The following is a 19,582-nucleotide window of genomic DNA, read 5'->3' on the forward strand; positions in this document are numbered from 1 at the left end:
TTTGTGTACTTGTAGTTTGTACTTTGAGTTCACTCAGAGCCCACAGAGGACGCAGCGTACGTGATGACGTCACAGCCCTTTACCTCCTTTACTGTCACTGTGATTAATATTTACACACGAGACACCTGCAGAGCTCTGACGCTGAGCTAGCACACAGCATGCTAACGCTAAGCTAACGCTAAGCTAACACTAAGCTAACACTAAGCTAAAGCTAAGCTAACGCTAAGCTAACACTAAGAGTTCTTACAGACACGAGTTAAAAAGCTGCTTTTAGTTTGTGATCAGAGTCCAGGACTGAGAGCAGCAGCAGAGCTGATGGATGATGAATTACTGGATGGAAGAAGCTTCTCATTAGCAGTGAATCAGTGTGTGTGCAGTTCTCTGCAAACAGCAGGAAGAATTAGTGTGAAGCTTTAACTCTGCTGATCCTCTTTGAATCCTGGATCAGCTGAAAGGTTTAAAATGTTGTTCACACGTGTTGGACTGACTGAAGCTTCCAGTCACAGTGAATCAGTGTGTGTCAGTGAATGCATCGTGTGTGCTTCAGGCTCCATCTAGTGGACTGATAGCAGAGCAGCTGATGGCAGCTTCCTCTGCCTCACACTGCTGTCTGACTGCATCCAGCTGACACTGAGATGAAGCAGGAAAGAAGCAGCTGATATTTGGACAGCACACATGATGAAAGGAGGATTTCAGCTGATGTGCACATGAATGATTTGTGTTTCCTCTGCAGGTAGAAAGTGTGTGTGAGCTGAATTGAGCAGCATGGATCAGTGTGAGGACAGAGAGGAGGGAGTCCCTCCCTCTAAAAGCACTCTGTGTGGGGAACATGAGAGCCAGACCAAAGCTCAGAGGTGAGATGACCATCTCTAACTGTCCATGACTCTTCTCCATGTCACAGCTCAGCACTCACATCACTGCTCCATCATTATCCACAGGAACCAGCCTGGACCTCCACCCAGCTCTGTGTCCTCTAAGAGCAAACGGGTGAAGCATTTCTTTCGTAATTTAGGGCAAAAAAAGTCATCTGACGAAAAGTAAGTTCATGTCAGTATTAAAATGTTTGAAATTTTAATCAGCTTTTACTATTTAACAATTTATGCTTTATTTATACTTTTTATGTAATGTATTGGACACATTGGATGTGACACATGTTTCATGTTCACTTACTTTTAGCGTCAATCAGAAACCACCCAACTCTGTGTCCTTACAGAGTGACCGGTCTAAAGGTCTTCCCATTGATTTTAAAGTCCAGCCTGTGTCTGCTGCAGAGAGGTGAGCTGTTAGTAACATGAACTCTTTGATTAAACTGCTCGATGTTGTTGGATATAAACTACAAACACGTCATTCCCTCAGTCCCATTTAAACTGTCTTTTAAAACAAGCCTTTGGTTTCTAAACAACTGAAAACCCACTTCAGCAAACAGGAAGTGATCAGAGCGTCCGTCCACTTCCTGTCAGGCCCTGCAAACATTTCATATTGAAGAAAAGTAGTTGATATCTCACATTTTTACTCCACCACATTCAACCATTTTGACATTTTACAGCATGAAACTCTTGTCACATGACTCCTGTTATGTTATAGAGTCATGTGACCACCAGGGAGGGATTTGTATGGATGAAACACATTCAAATCAATCTGATTCATCAATGGAAACATTTTTGGTGTAAATGCAGCAACACTGAAAACGCTGAAGATAAAAACACAACAGATGAAATATGAACAAATCGAGGCTTTGAATACACGTGTGTGTGTTTGAGACACAGAGATAAATGGATTGTGTGTCTGTCCTATTGCTGCGTGAGGGTTTTATTGTAGATTTTGTGCGTGTACACTTTTGACCACGAAGGTGTTGAAAGGGCGTAAAACAGTTGGAGGCACCAGAGTGAACACTAGTGCTGTCAGTAGATTAAAACATGACTAATTAATGACACAATCTTCTGTCATTAATCCTGATTAATCACAATTACTTGATCAATAGCTGCAGTTACATTTTTCCAACTTTATATTTAAGCCTGTAACAGACGTTTACACCATATAATGAAGTCAATGCAGAATAAACACAAAGAATGTTAAACGCTTCAATTCAAAGAGACTTTGAATAGTTTTCAGTCTTTAACTCAGCTTCTCTGCTGTAAATACAACTTTGTAACAAACATATATACTAAAAGCTAAGTGTGCACTAATATATAATAATATATAATCTATATTACTGCTGTTAATGAAAATGTTTAATCAGACTCATCACAGGGTTACTGTGGATTCATTTGGATTAATCACCATTAAACATCATTTTTAATGTAAACGAATCAAAGTTCATTTCATGAGCAAACAGACTCGAGAGAAAAGGGCAAATTTACACACTTAACATGTTTATTGAACATGTAAACATTGATTAACCTCCTGAATGAGCCGACCCCCCCAGGGACAGTCCTGCATGCTAATGATGGGCTCTGCTCTGTACCTGCAGGATTCTGTCAGCCACAAACTCCTCAGCTGATCCTGAATCTGAGCCCATCTGTCAAACAATCATTTTCTTCACAGGTCTGTGGAGGTGGCACTGATCCTGCAGCAGTCTAACACTCTGTCACTCTTCTTCAAGTCTTTGACACGAGGAACCAAAACTATGTTATTAACAACACTAACAGGTCTGCAGTTTGTCCACTTGGCAGTTGTGTCATCAGTGCTTTGCATTGTTGTGATATTTTAAGCTGGAAGTGCTTCGGTGAAAAGAAAATTCCTTCTGTCACGATGTGCAGAATCCTTCATGTTGGTCGGCTGGTCCGTCTTGTTATTTTTTTAATGCTCAAACTTTCCATCGGGAGGTCAGTGTGTGTTTGTCATCTTCCATATTGAGCTGATTGGTTCAGCTGCCGTCACTAACAGATGTGCTGCACATCTGCACATGTGTTGAAGTGCGTTGATAGAAACATTTCAGGGATTTTGAGTCGTTCTGCTCTCCAGATGTGTCGTGTTAAAGGTTTTTATCATGTTAATCATGATAACAGATGAACCCTAACCCTACATGTTAATTTTGACAGCACTGGTAAATCCTTTTTAATGTTCTTCTGTCAGATCATTGATTAGACTCGACTCCAAATACGAGACTCAGAAAACTCAAATGAAAACTCAAATCAAAGCAATGAGAAAAGGACTTCTTGTGTTAGAATGAAAACATATGGAAGTGGTCAGGTTTCAAACACTCGATGAATCTACTGCACAGTTACATTCAGGGACCTTTGGCCTCCTGAGAGCATTAGTTGATGGTTCATCACAGTTTTACCTTCCAGTGAGGGAATTTATCAGTTTGATGAAGTCTCAAAGTTTCCTCTGAGCTTCTGCAACATCATCACTTCCATCACTGATGAAAGAAAGTTCATAGAAATCTTCAGAATCTGAGAGTCTAAAACTTGACAAAGTTGATTCAGATGAAGTTATTTGAGCAGAAACTCCTGGATCTTTATCCTGTGTTGATCTAATCCTTCATGGTTCCTCCACAGAGTGGACCAGCAGAGCTCAGAGGTTCCCAGTGGTCAGTCTGCCCAGCAGCATCAAACACAGCTGGACTCCATATTTATGGTCTGTACATGTACAACAACTACTGTTACATCTGTTCTGTTCACGGTCATCTCCATGCTGCTCTTTGTAGACCAGTGGATCGTCAGTGTGTCCAACATGGATCTGATGTTTGGCTCCATGATTTCAGTCTGATTGGCTCATTCATAAATATTCTGTTCCAGCTGCTGGAGGACAACATCATCACTTTTGTGAAGAACGAGCTGAAGAAGATCCAGAAGGTTCTGAGTCCAGATTACCCAGAATGCTTAGAGAGTCAGAGGAGCAGCAGCAGAGAGGCATGTGTGAAGATCACAGTGGACTTCCTGAGGAGAATGAAGCAGGAGGAGCTGGCTGACCGTCTGCAGAGCAGTAAGAGGATTTATCTAAAGATTTAAGCTGCTGGATAAATGAACATTTTCCAGAGATGGAAGATGGAGCAACATGTTTTAAAGATTAGTTCTTTTTGGAATTGAGTGTTTATTTTTCTTCTCATTCAGAGCTTCAAGCTGCAGTTTGTCATCGTAACCTTAAATCCACCCTGAAGAAGAAGTTCCAGTGTGTGTTTGAGGGCATCGCTAAAGCAGGAAACCCAACCCTCCTGAATCAGATCTACACAGAGCTCTACATCACAGAGGGAGGGACTGCAGAGGTCAATGATGAACATGAGGTCAGACAGATTGAAACAGCATCCAGGAAACCAGACAGACCAGAAACAACCATCAGACAAGAAGACATCTTTAAAGACACACCTGGAAGAGATGAACCAATCAGATCAGTGCTGACAAAGGGAGTGGCTGGCATTGGGAAAACAGTCTTAACACAGAAATACAGCCTGGACTGGGCTGAAGACAAAGCCAACCAGGACATCCAGTTCATATTTCCATTCACTTTCAGAGAGCTGAATGTGCTGAAAGAGGAAAAGTTCAGCTTGGTGGGACTTGTTCATCACTTCTTTACTGAAACCAAAGAAGCAGGAATCTGCAGCTTTGAAGACTTCCAGGTTGTGTTCATCTTTGATGGTCTGGATGAGTGTCGACTTCCTCTGGACTTCCACAAAACTACAATCCTAACTGACCCTAGAAAGTCCACCTCAGTGGATGTGCTGCTGATAAACCTCATCAGGGGGAAACTGCTTCCCTCTGCTCGCCTCTGGATAACCACACGACCTGCAGCAGCCAATCAGATCCCTCCTGACTGTGTTGGCATGGTGACAGAGGTCAGAGGGTTCACTGACCCACAGAAGGAGGAGTACTTCAGGAAGAGATTCAGAGATGAGGAGCAGGCCAGCAGGATCATCTCCCACATCAAGACATCACGAAGCCTCCACATCATGTGCCACATCCCAGTCTTCTGCTGGATCACTGCTACAGTTCTGGAGGATGTGCTGGAAACCAGAGAGGGAGGACAGCTGCCCAAGACCCTGACTGAGATGTACATCCACTTCCTGGTGGTTCAGGCCAAAGTGAAGAAGGTCAAGTATGATGGAGGAGCTGAGACAGATCCACACTGGAGTCCAGAGAGCAGGACGATGATGGAGTCTCTGGGAAAACTGGCTTTTGATCAGCTGCAGAAAGGAAACCTGATCTTCTATGAATCAGACCTGACAGAGTGTGGCATCGATATCAGAGCAGCCTCAGTGTACTCAGGAGTGTTCACACAGATCTTTAAAGAGGAGAGAGGACTGTACCAGGACAAGGTGTTCTGCTTCATCCATCTGAGTGTTCAGGAGTTTCTGGCTGCTCTTCATGTCCATCGGACCTTCATCAACTCTGGACTCAATCTGATGGAACAACAACAGAGAATCTCTACATGGTCTAAACTATTTAACAAACTAAAACTTCAATCTCTCCACCAGAGTGCTGTGAACAAGGCCTTGCAGAGTCCAAATGGACACCTGGACTTGTTCCTCCGCTTCCTCCTGGGTCTTTCACTGCAGGCCAATCAGGATCTCCTACGAGGTCTGCTGACACAGACAGGAAGCAGCTCACAGTACAATAAGAAAACAGTCCAGTACATCAAGGAGAAGCTCAGTAAGAATCTGTCTGCAGAGAAAAGCATCAATCTGTTCCACTGTCTGAATGAACTGAATGATCGTTCTCTAGTGGAGGAGATCCAACAGTCCCTGAGATCAGGACGTCTCTCCACAGATGAACTGTCTCCTGCTCAGTGGTCAGCTCTGGTCTTCATCTTACTGTCATCAGAAGAAGATCTGGATGTGTTTGACCTGAAGAAATACTCTGCTTCAGAGGAGGCTCTTCTGAGGCTGCTGCCAGTGGTCAAAGCCTCCAACAAAGCTCTGTAAGTACATATGTGATCATAGCTTTAGCTTTTAAATGTTTATTCTAGTTAACACAGATCAGATGGAACAACTCAAATAAAATATCAAAAATATTAAGTGGTCATCGGTACTCAGTTTGTTCAATACTGAATACAATGGAGCACAAATTGTCCACGTTTCTGAAATATTTCTGGGTGTAACTGTCACCAAAGTGCAATTTAGACCTGGCCTGTGGTTGTTATCTAAGTGATAATCATCAATTCTACTAAAACAAATACAAAATAAAGAAATTTGACACATTCTGTTGATATCAAAAGCACACTGAACAATTCAGTGTTGTTTTACTGCTGTTCTCTCTTCACTTCTTCTCCTCTGATTCTCTCCACATGTTGCTCTGCATCAGTGCTCAGTTTCCTGACAAAACAAGATGAAATATTGCTAAATATAATAGTATCTCATTACACTTCAACATAAGTGTTTTATTTTTGTAATTGTTTATCTGTTATTTTTCAGACTGAGTCACTGTGACCTGTCAGAGAGAAGCTGTGAAGCTCTGGCCTCAGGTCTCAGCTCTCAGACCTCTAATCTGAGACAGCTGGACCTGAGTAACATTAACCTGAAGGATTCAGGCGTGAAGCTTCTGTCTGAAGGACTGAAGAGTCCACGCTGTACACTGGAAACTCTCAGGTGAGATCAAGCATTTTTCTTTCATCAACTGACAGAATTAGCAGATTAATAATAAGGCAGTCCTCTAATAAGAGGAGAAGTGGAGGTGTTTTGAAGGGCAACGTACTCTTATGTTAACAAGACAGGAAGTAGTTCCTGGGAACTGCTTCCTTTGTTGTTGTCTAAGTAGAAACATGATGGTGAAACAGTGATGAGTTTGCAGAGGTGAATCCACAGCACACAACACAACAATGCAGTTGCGTGCTGAAAGCAGACTTCTCACAGATTCTGAGGCTGCAGGTTTCATCACTGTCCAACCAAAATTCACTGAACCAGCAGTAAATGAACGTCCAAAACGACGCTTCATGTTTAAAAAACAGATGATCAGGGGGATTTGTGTTTACATCTTTTTTGTGTGATCTGCTCACCTGCTGTTTCAGCTGTTTGGTGGTTGTTGAGATGGTTTTGTGAACTTTTAGCTGAGATTCTGACGTTTCTGTAGATACCACACATGTCTAATTACTTTGTACAGCATGAATGGCCATAACGAGGTTTTTAACAGTAAGAAAAGTTGTAAAACTTCAGAAAATATAGTTAAAAGTCCAAAACCTTCTACGTCTGGTGGCTTGTGGTAAGGAGCAGATCAAACGAGTAAAGAATTACGTTATAATTATAAATGGCTTCAACAGCACATTCAGGTCTGTGAGACTCATTCAGACACTGAGCCGTGGCTCTGTGCTACATGCACATATTTCTGCATCTCTGCTATTCAGACACACTTTATATATAGTTTATTTTATGTAGTATTCAATACTGAACTGTACATTTAGTCTTTTTAAAGGCAGCAAGTTTTATTCAGTGTTTTCATAAAAGCTTTATTTTTATCCATTTACTGCTATTAGGAAGAACACGTGAGGTTAAGACCTGGACCAGTTTGAAACCTTTTGTCCTCCACAATGGAAAATGGGTGGAAATAAAAATGGGTCTCACTTTAGCCAGCTCCTAATTTTATCAGTTCTACTCTCAGCGTCTCCTGTATATCTCCTGTATAAATGTTGCACTCAGTTTTGTGGTCTCCAATATCACTGAAATGCAGCCAGATGCTGCTCATTTTGCCTTTTCACTCTTTCCTGACACGCTTGCATTTCAGTACAGCTCCCATTTCTCTGTGTACTGGTCTCTACCACTACCCTTGCTGTCTATGGGACATGTCCTCTTTCACATAATGGTATGATCCCAGTCTGTCTCTTAAAGTGTTTGGCCACATGGTTTGCTCATCAGAATAAAACCTCAGCCGTGCTCACATTGATTATCAGCAAGCCTGAAAATTCATCAATATTTGACATATGAAATTATCTCATGGGCTGGATTTGGCCCACGGGCCATATGTTTGACACCCCTGGTTTACACGGTTTGGTATTCAATGTACAAGTGAGTTAGCTCTCAGCTAACTAGCAGACAAGCTAACTGCTGGGACTGCGTCTTTCTAACAAGAGCGTCAGACACTCAGACTGGTTTCCTTTGTGGATGATGATGTGTTCTCACACTGATCCTTCATGCTGATGCTGCCATCCACCCACTGCTCCTGGATTCCTCATCATCATCTCCATCAGCCCTCACAATACTCCACCTTCTTCAGCTTCATGTTCAGCAGCCTGGATGGACAGTAATTCTTTCCATGGGTTATGGTGGGACATTGAGAGCTGAAGTCAAACAGCAGTGAGAATGAAAGACTGATTCATTTCTATTTAGTCTTGTGATGTGCAGCTTTGTTCAGAGCATTAAGGCCCAGCAAAGATTACTGAGGTCATAGAGTCCTGATGAAACCTGTGTGCTTATAGAAACTGAGACCAGATGAACCAGAATAGAAGGACATTAAAATGAAGTGTCAGCTACACAAAGGCAAAGCTATTCAGTTGTTGCTGTGAGTTCTTTAAATGGAGGATGGAGTCAGACTTTAAGCTGCTGGACTCAGTCACTATATCCTGTTGTCCTCATAGAACCTGGACACACAGACTCACCTGTGACACAGTGACACACAGTGTGGGCTACACACACATTAGAAAGTGGATCAGTCACACTTGTGCAATCATTTGTTGTGCTGGGAAACCATGAACACTTTGAATCACATTAATGGCTTTGTTACAGCAACATTCAATCATGAGTTCAAAAGTAGTGCATTGTGTACTTATTTTAATAGTACTGCAGTGTGAGAAGTGCAACATTCAGTGTGCAGAAACAGATCAGGTGCTTTCTAACAGCAGTGTTCCCTTTAACACAGCAGCAGTTCAAATATTTCTGTCAGTCTGAGCTGAAACATGAATCTAATCAAATATCAAATCAAAGTTCTTTGCCTCTGCCAGGACGTTAACATTTGATCTAGTTTTTTACAAAGTTCCCTCAGCGTCCAGAGCCACCAACATACCTTTGATCAACAGCAAGTGAACATTTATAAATGTGTGTTTGCAGAACAGGAAGCAGCAGAACTATTGTTCTGTTATCAGGCAGCAGCACAAACGCTCATCAGCTCATTTACTGTGCAGGACTTTGAGTGTGTGAAGTGTGTGTTTGTGCTGGATTTCCTTTGGAGAATCTCAGTCAGAAACCAGACAAAGAAAAACTCTTTCAACAGTCCAGGTTGAGTTGACAACATGAACTGCATTTATCTTCCTCTGACTGACATGTTCTTCCTCCTCTGCACCGAGCCAGCTGCTAAGACTCACAAGCTCATTGACATTTTCTGATGATAAAGAAACTCTCTTCTTCTGCACAATATGAGCAGCAACAGAGAAGAAGCTTTCACAGGTACAGATGTTGCAGCTGTGGCCAAGTACATGTGCTGCATGTTGGAGCAGCACTCTAATGGACAGGCCTCTGTACTGATGGTGGGCTCTGCTCTGTATCCACCACACTGTTCTCAGCTGAGTCTTCCTCCTGTTCACACTCTGATGAAGCACCAACAGGGCCAACTTCTTCTCTGGTGGCTCGGATGTTGTTGCTTCCACAGGTTTCCCTCCAACAACCCTCTGTTCCTGCAGTAAGTTCAGTAAGATCTGGGTAAACACTTGAGCTCCTTGAGTCTGGCTCCAGCAGCAGTTTTCACATATACAATGTTGGCATTTTGCTTGCGTGTCTCCAGGTCTGTTCTGAATGTAGACTTGAATTTGACCACGTAGGCGGGGTCATCATCTGAGCTCTCCATCACCTGAGAGAGATGACAAAACACAGAATCACAGAGCATGAAACCAACGTTTCTCCTCCCAGAAGTTCAGTCACAGACCTGCAACAGAAACAAGAAGATTCAAATGACGCAGAGCTTTCATTTACTTATATCCACAAACATGTCCTCTACATATTCATGCTGTATTTACACACACATACAGAGGCTGTTTGTCTCTCACACACAGACAGGACACTGAGAAATACATCATGTTTAATAGCAGCTCATGTGTTACATCTGTAACAGCTGGTTCATGTTGTAACGCCGTGGCTTTCGTAGTCTCTCCTTTTTCTACAGCTCATGTGTTCTTCTTGTGATGCTGCGTCTTGAGGCTCATACATGCCGTCATTTGTTGATCCTAAGAACGTTCCTCAGACCGACTTCTTCAACAACAGATAACTTTAGTTGTATCAACACTGCCTCCTGGAACAGTTTAAAATGAACATGTCAAAGATCTGTACCTGTCTCCATGTTTCTGTCCCCGCCCCTTTCTTTCTGTCCTGGGTCATGTGAGCGCTGCAGTAGTATTAGGCCCACCCTCAATGCTCCCATTGGCTGAGACGCATAATGACGCCCATTTCAAGCCAGCACTGATCAACATCCCTCCTGTGACCCATGGCTTTTATATTCAGAGCCAGTGAGCACTTTCACAATAATCATGATTTTAAAAACTGTGATTAAAATAATTGCTGACGTTAATCAGTTAATGAGTTAACGAGATAATAACAGGTTAAGTTGCCCTAATAATTAGACTTTGGTGACAAACTGATGTGATCTCCATGTTTCCTTTGTTGGACTGTGGGCGAGTGTCAGAACTGAATGTACTGAGTAACATGTGGAGTTTAAATATGTGTCAGTTCCAGTTTTAGAGCTCTAAAGTGCAGCTATCATGTTAGGAATATGTTAGGAATAGACAGGAACACTGAGCACACTGAGGTCAAATCTTTATTTTACCACTCGCTGCATTCTTGATGTTCATGAATTCAGCAGCTTCATGATTGTCTGCAGCATTAATCTCATATTTCCATTAAAAGTGTTGAATTTGACTGTTTGATGTTCTTTATGATCTCTGGCACCAGTTCATCTGTAGGCTGAGCTCAGTCCATCCATTTAGTGAAATGATGTTTAAAGGTCTCCTTGTTCTGTGAGCGTGCACAGATCCTGAAGCAGAAAGCCTGGGTTACAGAGAAATGATCATCACTGTGATGATGCTCATCATCTCTGACTGGGATTTGAGGTTTTGTCAAAGCAGCAAAGAAAGCCTGGCTATGTTGGACTGGGTGTGGCAGCAGCTCCCAGTTTGAGTTCAGGAGACAGACGCCCTCTCTACTTTGAAGATCAGCTTCAAACTTTCCTTTTTGATAAAGCTTATAGTTCGAGCTGATCAGGTGACCCTGAACCATCCCTTAGTTATGCTGCTATAGGCTCAGGCTGTTTGTGGACTTCCCATGATGCTCTGCTTTCTTCTCCCCTCTTTTCACTCCTGATGCTTTTATATGTCACTACTGCATGTCCTTAACTTTTGTCTCTCTGTTTTGTTCTTGTCTCTCTGAGCTCATCTCTTCCCTTTCCCCTCACCCTGCAACCAGTCATGGTAGATGCTCCTCCTGGAGCCTGTTTTCACTGGGAGGATCTTTGTGTCAAAGGGAGTTCTTCTTCCCACCATCACCAAGTGCTGCTCACAGTGGAGGCGGTTACCTTACACTGTTAAACAGCTTCAGATGACTGTTGTTGTCTGTTGGGTATTGTCACTTATAAATAAAGTTACAATGGATGGATAGATGTTATTGTGACAAAGAGAAAACGATTGTTGACAGATTGATTGTTGTTTTGTGTGTTTGCAGTCTGTCAGGCTGTCTGATCACAGAGGAAGGCTGTACTTCTCTGGCCTCAGCTCTGAGCTCCAACCCCTCCCATCTGAGAGAGCTGGACCTGAGCTACAATCATCCAGGTGACTCAGGAATGAAGCTGCTCTCGGCTGGACTGAAGGATCCAGGCTGGAGACTGGACACTCTCAGGTATGGAGAGAAAATCTGATAGAGGAGGAAGAGCTGGAAACATTTCCTGTGTCTTTCACTCACTTCCTGTTTGTTTCGGGCAGATGACACATGAACAATCACACATGCAGGAATATTTTCAGGGACAGACACACTAGTCTCGCTGGATAGTTCATGGATATTTATGTAGGGGTCTCCAAGGAGTCTGTTTGCAGGAACATTTAGGTCACAGGTGTACCTGATATAGATACCAGTGTACCTAATAAAGTGTCAGCTAACATTTGGAAATGGAAGCTTAAATAATGACAAACTGTACATTCACAGCTGAAGTCACAATAAATTTGTTCTCAAGTGCACATTTTTCTGTTATTGTTCTCAAACAACAGAATGAGAATGAAATATTGATTCTAACAGGGCCCATAAACAGCATTAGCTTAGTAGCATTAGCTTATCAGAGTTTCCATCATGGTCACACAAATCCTTAGCAGAGAAAAGTGGCCTACTTAGCAATAGCTGCTCAAGTTGTATAAAGAAAGGGAAAACAGTATTAGCATTAGCTGCTAATGGCAGCTTACTTAGCATAAACTCTTCACATCTTTATAATGCAAGGGAAAGGAGTCACTCATGGAAGCCTATTTAGCATTAACGTTTCACATCATTATAACACAAGGGAAAAGGGTATTAGCGTTAGCTACTAATGCTTATTCACCTCAAATTAGCTTTAGCTGCTAATGGTAGCCTACTTAGCATTAACTCCTCACTAATATAATGCTAATTCACATCAAATTAGCATTAGCTGCTCATATTGTTATAAGGAAAGAGAAAACGGTATTAGCATTAGCTACTAATAATTATTCAGCCCTAATTAGAATAAGCCTCTAAAAGCAGCCTACTTAGCATTAACTCCTCACATCGTTGTTACCCAACGGAAAAGAGTATTAGTATTAGCTACTATCATTTTTAATAAGTAAGAGAAAACAGTGTTAGCATTATTGAATAATGCTAATTCACACTAAATTAGAATTAGCTATTTACAAGAGCGTACTTAGAATTAGCCGCTCACATTGTTAAAAAGTAAGGGAAAACAGTATTAGTATTAGCACATAATGCTAATTCACGTCAAAGTAGCATTAGTTAATAATGGCAGCCTACTTAGCATTAACTGCTCACTAATATAATGCTAATTCACATCAAATTAGAATTAGCTGCTCACATTGTTAAAAGGGAAGGGAAAACAATATTAGCATTAGCTGCTAATAATTATTCACCTAATTAGAGTTAGCCCCTAATGGAAGCCTAGTTAGGATTAACTCCTGACATAGTTATAATGCAGGGGAAAAGGGTTACCATTATCAGATAATGCTAATTTACATCAAATTAACAATTGTTAATAATGGTAGACTTCGTATCATTAGCTGCTGTCGTTCTTACAAAGCAAAGGAAAACAATATGAGCATTAGCTGCTAATGCTTTTTCATCTAAAATTAGCATTAGCCACTAATGGCAGCCTACTTAGCATTAACTCCTCACTAATATAATGCTAATTCACGTCAAATTAGCATTAGCTGCTAGCATCAGCCTACCTAGCACTAGTTGTTCACATTGTTAAAAGGGAAGAGAAAACGATATTAGCATTAGCTACTAATAATTATTCACCCCTAATTAGAATTAGCCGCTAATGGCAGTATACTTAGCATTAACTCCTCACATTGTTATAATGTAAGGGAAAAGAATTAGCATTATCTAATAATGTTGACCTTGGCCCACTGGAAAAGTTCAGAACTAAAGATTTAGGAGTGTTTCTCGATAGCTCTTTCTCATTTGAGAAACAAATGAACTCTGTTATTAAAACCAGCTGTAAGGTTTATATTGTTGATTGTCATTGATGCTTAGAAATATTTACTCATATATGCTTAGAGTTTTATAATCGATTGCATAATGATAGAGGTTTGATCCTTAGTAGTCTGTAAAGACTCTGTGTGCCTTCCACAGTGCTCTGGCATGCACACACCACTTGGGGCCATGAGAGAGGTCGTACCCTCTCTTACTGATTTATGGTGTAGGACAGGGGTCTCAAACTCAATTTAGCTGGGGGCCGCTGCAGGCAGAGTCTGGGTGAGGCTGGGCCGCATTAGGTTTTCCACAAGAAAGGCATGGTTAAAAAATTCCAATCTTCTCAAATCTCTTTATTTTTATTTTTTAACACAAAATATGAAAAATGAATAAACAAATTAAGAATTAATAAGAAAATAAATCAATCTGTAATACATAAATAAAATAATAATAAGATATTTTTAGTCAGTGAACTTGTGTGTTTCTTTCAGTCTTCTATATCTGCTGTATTTAGATTGAAATGTCTGTATTAACAGTTCTATAACCTTCTTCTGAACATGAATGGAACACTGGAGAAAATGAACTGTTCTTCTGAACATGGCTTCTCTTGCCTACTCCTTGCTGCTAGAGACCTGGCAGCGTTTCCTCTCGCATAGCCGAGCCAGATTTGGCCTGAGGGAGGAAGCAGTTGCGACCCTCAGTATGTCTTGAAGATGATCATCCGTAAGTCTGGACCTGTACTTGGACTTATTGAAGTTCAAAGTGGAGAAGAGCTTTTGGCACAAGTATGTGCTACCAAAAAGGCACATGGTCCGCTTGAACATTCGGGAAAGCCGAGGGAAACTAGGGCTCAATTCTCTCAAAAATTGTCCAAGCTTGTCTGCTTTTCCACTCACCTCCCTGAACTTTGCTTTGAGTTCAGAGTTGCACTGCAGCTCAATGAGCTCCATTTGAAGCACAGAAGGGGCATCTTGCACATCAAAGGAGACGGGGTCCGCAAAAATGTGAAAGGTGGCTCTGTGTGTCTTGAAGTCAGCAAACCTGTGATCAAATTCCTCCTGTAGCCTCAAAATGACATCAACATACTCGTCAGCACTGAATGGTGTGCCTGCATCCACGAGTGCCTTGCATGCTGGGAAATGGCAAAGGTTTGTCTGAGAGAGCTGAGCTTTCCAGAGCGCCAGTTTTGTGGAGAATGCTCTCACGTTGTCATAGGCAGCACTGACAAGTTGCCCCTGGCCTTGTAACGTCTTGTTCAGTACATTAAGCTCATGTGTCATATCAACAAGAAAAGCTGAGTCCATGAGCCATTTGGGATCAGTTAGCACAGGAACACTAACTCCATCCTTCTCCATGAAGGCTTCACTTCTGCTCTCAACTCAAAAAGTCTCTTTAATACATTTCCCCTGCTGAGCCAACGTACCTCAGTGAAGTCGAGCACATCCCCATATTCTGACTCCATTTCCTCTAAAAAAGCACAGAACCTTCGGTGCTTTAAGCCCCTGGATCTGATTTGGTTGATGCATTTCACAACAATAGACATCACATTGTCAAACTTCAGGCATTTGCTGCAAAGGACCTGCTGATGGATGATGCAGTGCAGAGCAATGGCCTCCTCCACGCCTTTCTCTTCCAGTTTGTTTTGTGCCACCAGTCCATGTTTCCTCCCTGTCATTGATGGCGCTCCATCTGTTGTTATTCCAACAAACCTCTTCCATGGCAAACCAACATTCTCAATGGCATCACACAGCTTGTAAATATCTGCTGAGCGGTGGTCTGGCCATGCATTGGAATTACTGTGAGCAGCTCCTCCATCACTTCAAAACTGTCATCAACACCACGGACATACATTGGGAGCTGGGCAGTGTCGGTGATGTCTGTGGTCTCATCAAGAGCGACTGAGTATACACTGAAGCATTTGGCTTTCTCACACAGTTGGTCATAAATGTCACTTGACAGGTCAGAAATGCGATCTGCTGCGGTGTTGGCAGAAAGGCTGATGTTGCTAAACTGACCTTTCTTTCCCGGACAGACTATATTTGCAGCCTGCAATATGCACTTTTAGACAAATGCACCTTCTGTGAATGGCTTCCCTGCTTTAGCAATCATCTCACTAACCACGTGGCTCCGACTGCTGCATTATTCTCTTTGGTTGCTTTCTTGGAGAAATCTTGCTGCCTCAGTAGATCTGTTTTAAGACTGGCAACCCGGTTCGCTCTCTCGTCTCCCTGGTATTTTGCATCCAGCTCAGCATGTCTAGTTGTGTAATGACGTTTCAAATTGTATTCCTTGTGCAGCGCAACTTTCTCTGTGCAAATAAGACAGGTCGGGGTGCCCCTGTGCTCAACAAAGAAATATTGCATTTCCCACTTTTCCTGAAATTGTCGGTGCTCATCACCAACCTTTCTCTTCACCGCAGGCTTTGAAAAAGACATGTTTGGGGCTATGTGACATTTATAATTCTACTTGGTGTCACTGTCGCATTGAAGTTTCAATCAAGCGTTTAGCCGACGGAAGGGGAACGTCTCAACGCGTAGAGAACGTCATTTCTGCTTCTTTTTCTTGCAACCGTAGCACGGCGATCGGCAGATAAAAAGCCGGTAGCAGTCTCCTTTGTTTTTACGCTCGATGTTCATGTCTTTCATGACGACACGAACACCGTGGCGTTTGCAGATGGTAGAAAGTGCAGGGATAGCGAGCGCAAAAAAGGCGACTGCTCACGGCGCCGGGCTGTTGTTACAGGAGAAAGAAGCGGAAACGACACCGTGACATATAACAAATAACATCAGCTGTTTCTGATGTTAGTTGTTTTGACTGCTTTTACATTATATTGAAATATATGTAATGTTCATGTTTGCTGCAATGCAAACGCAGTGATGCAAATAAAAACATGGAGCCACAAATGACGGTGCGACCCTATAATTAGTCCGGGTTACCGGGGACTGTTGTTGCCGATGAACAGGTGTCGCTATGTGACTGCAGACTAAATTGGGCTGCATTGAGTTCATGACTTTTCTTTTATCCCGCCGCCTACGCATCACTGTGAGAGTTAATATGAGATCTCTCTCTGTGGAAAAATAACTTTAAATCCCACTGACGTGTGTATAAATCTATATACGTATAATGTCCCGCTGGGCAGCAACTTAAAAAAACAACTTTTTTTGAAGTGTTGTGAACGCAGCGCGCTGGGGCGAATGTCGGCGTTTGCCCAATAGAAAGGAGGAAGCCAGCCAGGCACAGGAAAGAAAGAAACACTCCAGGGCAACGCTGCTGGAACTTTGACTCATTGAGAAATGTTTCCCTGCTTGCATCAAGCCCGGCTGGTGTCCCCTGAGATCCATATCCCACCCTGATTGGTGGGTTAATTCAGCTCCGCCCACAACACTGTAAAGTGTCATACATTATCAAACTAACATTACATTTTCATATTAAGGTGGGGCCAAAAACTATCGTCCTGCGGGCCGCAATTGGCCCGCGGGCCGCGAGTTTGAGACCCCTGGTGTAGGAGGACACCTGCTCTGTGTCTGGTTAAGTATAAGAGCCCTTTGTTAGGGGGACCGCTGGACTCTTAGCACCAGCTTTGGGGTCACAGGGTCACATCTGTAACACACACACACACACACAGACACACACACACAGACACACACACACACACACACACACACACACACACACTATGCACAGACTGGTACTCTTTGTTCATACCTGTGTAAGACGTCATAATGAACTTGTGCATATTCATGTAAGCTCAATAAAGAGCAGTGTTACGAGGGAGCAGACGAGAGCGACTGAGGTCAAGTGAAGGAACGGCGCTGTCACAGTTCTCTCCCTCATCAATTGTCTGCTTCCAGCGGTGGGTCTGTGCTAGACGACCCATCACCAGCTTTTTCCACTGGTTACCAGTATGTGGTAGAATCCACTTCCAGATCTGGTTGTCTTTAAATCTGTGAATGGATTGGCTCCATCTTATCTCTCTTTAACAAAAGAATCCAAGTGGAGCCCTCAGGTCTGCAGATAAGCAGCTTCTGACCAGAACTAGACGTAAAAACAGAGGTGAGCTTTATCGATGGCTGCAGCCAAACTCTGGAACAGTCGCCCTTCACATCAGGTCGTCACCAACACTGGACATTTTTAAAAGCCGGTTGGAAACACATTTGTACTCTGTAGCTTTCAATCCTGACCAGTCTTTATAGTCATTACTGTGTATGTTTCCTATTTTCTCTCTACTCTGTGCAGCACTTTGGCTCAAGCTGTTTTTAAATGTGCTGATAAATAAATGTAGATTTCTTTGAATAAAACAGTGGAGCCGAGCTTTGAGCTCAGTGTGTAACAGTGTGTGTGTGAGAGCCATGTAATGTCCATGTGTGCATGCTGACTGTGCTGCTCTGACCCCCCTCCTCCTTTCAGGGTGGAGCCTGCTGGAGTCCGATGGTTGAGACCAGGTCTGAGGAAGTGTAAGTGTGTTTTTAATGGGATTCATGAAAACAAAGCAGCACACATTCAACCATCTTCATCATGTCAGGAGTCATCATCAAAGTGTCAATCAATGAACAGATGATGGATCAATAACTGCAGCTGGATTGTGTTTGTTCTCTCCATCAGATTCCTGTCAACTCACAATCGACACAAACACAGTGAACACAAAGCTCCAACTGTCTGACAACAACAGGAAGGTGACACGTGTGGAGGAGCTTCAGTCATATCCTGGTCATCCAGACAGATTTGATGTTTATCAGCTGCTGTGTAGAAATGGTCTGACTGGTCGCTGTTACTGGGAGGTCGAGTGGAGAGGAAGAGTTTTTATATCAGTGAGTTACAGAAGCATCAGAAGGAAAAGACGCAGTGACTGTTGGTTTGGATGGAATGATCAGTCCTGGAGTCTGATCTGCTCTGATGATGGTCCTGATTCTGTCAGGCACAATTACAGAGACACATCCATCTCCTCCTCCTCCTCCTCCTCCTCCTCTGTCTCTAACAGAGCAGCAGTGTATGTGGACTGTCCTGCTGGCACTCTGTCCTTCTACAGAGTCTCCTCTGACACTCTGATCCACCTCCACACCTTCAACACCACATTCACTCAAACTCTTTATCCTGGGTTTAGACTCTGGTATCCTGGTTCCTCAGTGTCCCTGTGCTGAGTGGAGTGTAAAGAGTGTCTCCTGTTACAGAAACACTCTGACTGTTGAACAGATAGTTCAGTCTGTACATGTCTGTCTCTTTCACTCACAAACACGTTTTCAGATTCATGGATTCAATCAGTTGATGTTTGAAACTCTTCTAAATGATTCCTTGTAAACTTCTTCAGTCACAAACAAACAGGAAGTGATGTCACATGTGTTCCTGTCCACACAGCAGAATGAGTCTATTGCTGACAGTGATGTACAAACAGAGTGAGCATTTCTGAGGCCCAAAATAAACTGAGTAGTTCACTGAATGAACAATGGACTGTGAGCTCAGTTCCTTCATCATTAGTATGGATTATATATGTATATGTATTATATTAGTATCATATATATCAGGTGCTGCTGCTTTCAGTCATTGTGCAAATGTGCTGTTTGTAAGCTTGTAAAGCTGCAGTCAGCTGAGACTGAAGAAGTCACCTGATCAGTGAGCAAACGTTTCTGAAAACGTCCAGATGAACAGAATCAACCTTTTGGGATCAGCCAGCAATGCAGCATCATTGTTGTTCAGCTTCAGAGGTTTGCAGGAATGAACTGATGACCAGAAACAGCTGCAAAGTCCAAGAAAATACCAGCTGGAGTTCAGCTGCATTTGAAGAAGTCAAAGAAAAGTAAGGATGGCAAAGGGCGACGTTTTCTTCCAAAGAGCTGCAAACATGGTCGACGCCTCATTAGAAGAATCATCTGGACATTTGTGAGGAACTCTAACCAAGAAAGCAACGTCACACAGATCCAACAGACAGTTTCCATGACTGCAAGTGTTGAGTGGAAAAATGCTACATTGCATTATTGCATCCTCTCACCACAGGAGGCGCTGTTGGCACCACTGATTGCTGATCAGCTGTTCTCT

General features: G+C 42.6%; 1 protein-coding gene across 1 annotated transcript in view; it reads left to right on the top strand.

Annotated features, from left to right (window-relative positions):
- Window positions 1-18,993, top strand: part of LOC309702197 (protein NLRC3-like) — an 88,990-nt gene extending 69,997 nt beyond the window's left edge. The window contains exons 5-14 of the mRNA XM_082526704.1: window positions 734-854; window positions 939-1,037; window positions 1,177-1,275; window positions 3,501-3,579; window positions 3,741-3,927; window positions 4,056-5,856; window positions 6,350-6,523; window positions 11,567-11,740; window positions 17,960-18,006; window positions 18,155-18,993. Coding sequence (XP_082382830.1) covers window positions 766-854; window positions 939-1,037; window positions 1,177-1,275; window positions 3,501-3,579; window positions 3,741-3,927; window positions 4,056-5,856; window positions 6,350-6,523; window positions 11,567-11,740; window positions 17,960-18,006; window positions 18,155-18,690 — 3,285 coding nt within the window. The 5' untranslated portion in view covers window positions 734-765 and the 3' untranslated portion in view covers window positions 18,691-18,993. The remainder of the gene's footprint in view (window positions 1-733; window positions 855-938; window positions 1,038-1,176; window positions 1,276-3,500; window positions 3,580-3,740; window positions 3,928-4,055; window positions 5,857-6,349; window positions 6,524-11,566; window positions 11,741-17,959; window positions 18,007-18,154) is intronic.
- The last annotated feature ends 589 nt before the right edge of the window (window positions 18,994-19,582 follow it).

Source organism: Aulonocara stuartgranti (genome assembly GCF_965226115.1).
Source record: "Aulonocara stuartgranti genome assembly, chromosome: 3".
NCBI lineage: Eukaryota > Metazoa > Chordata > Actinopteri > Cichliformes > Cichlidae > Aulonocara > Aulonocara stuartgranti.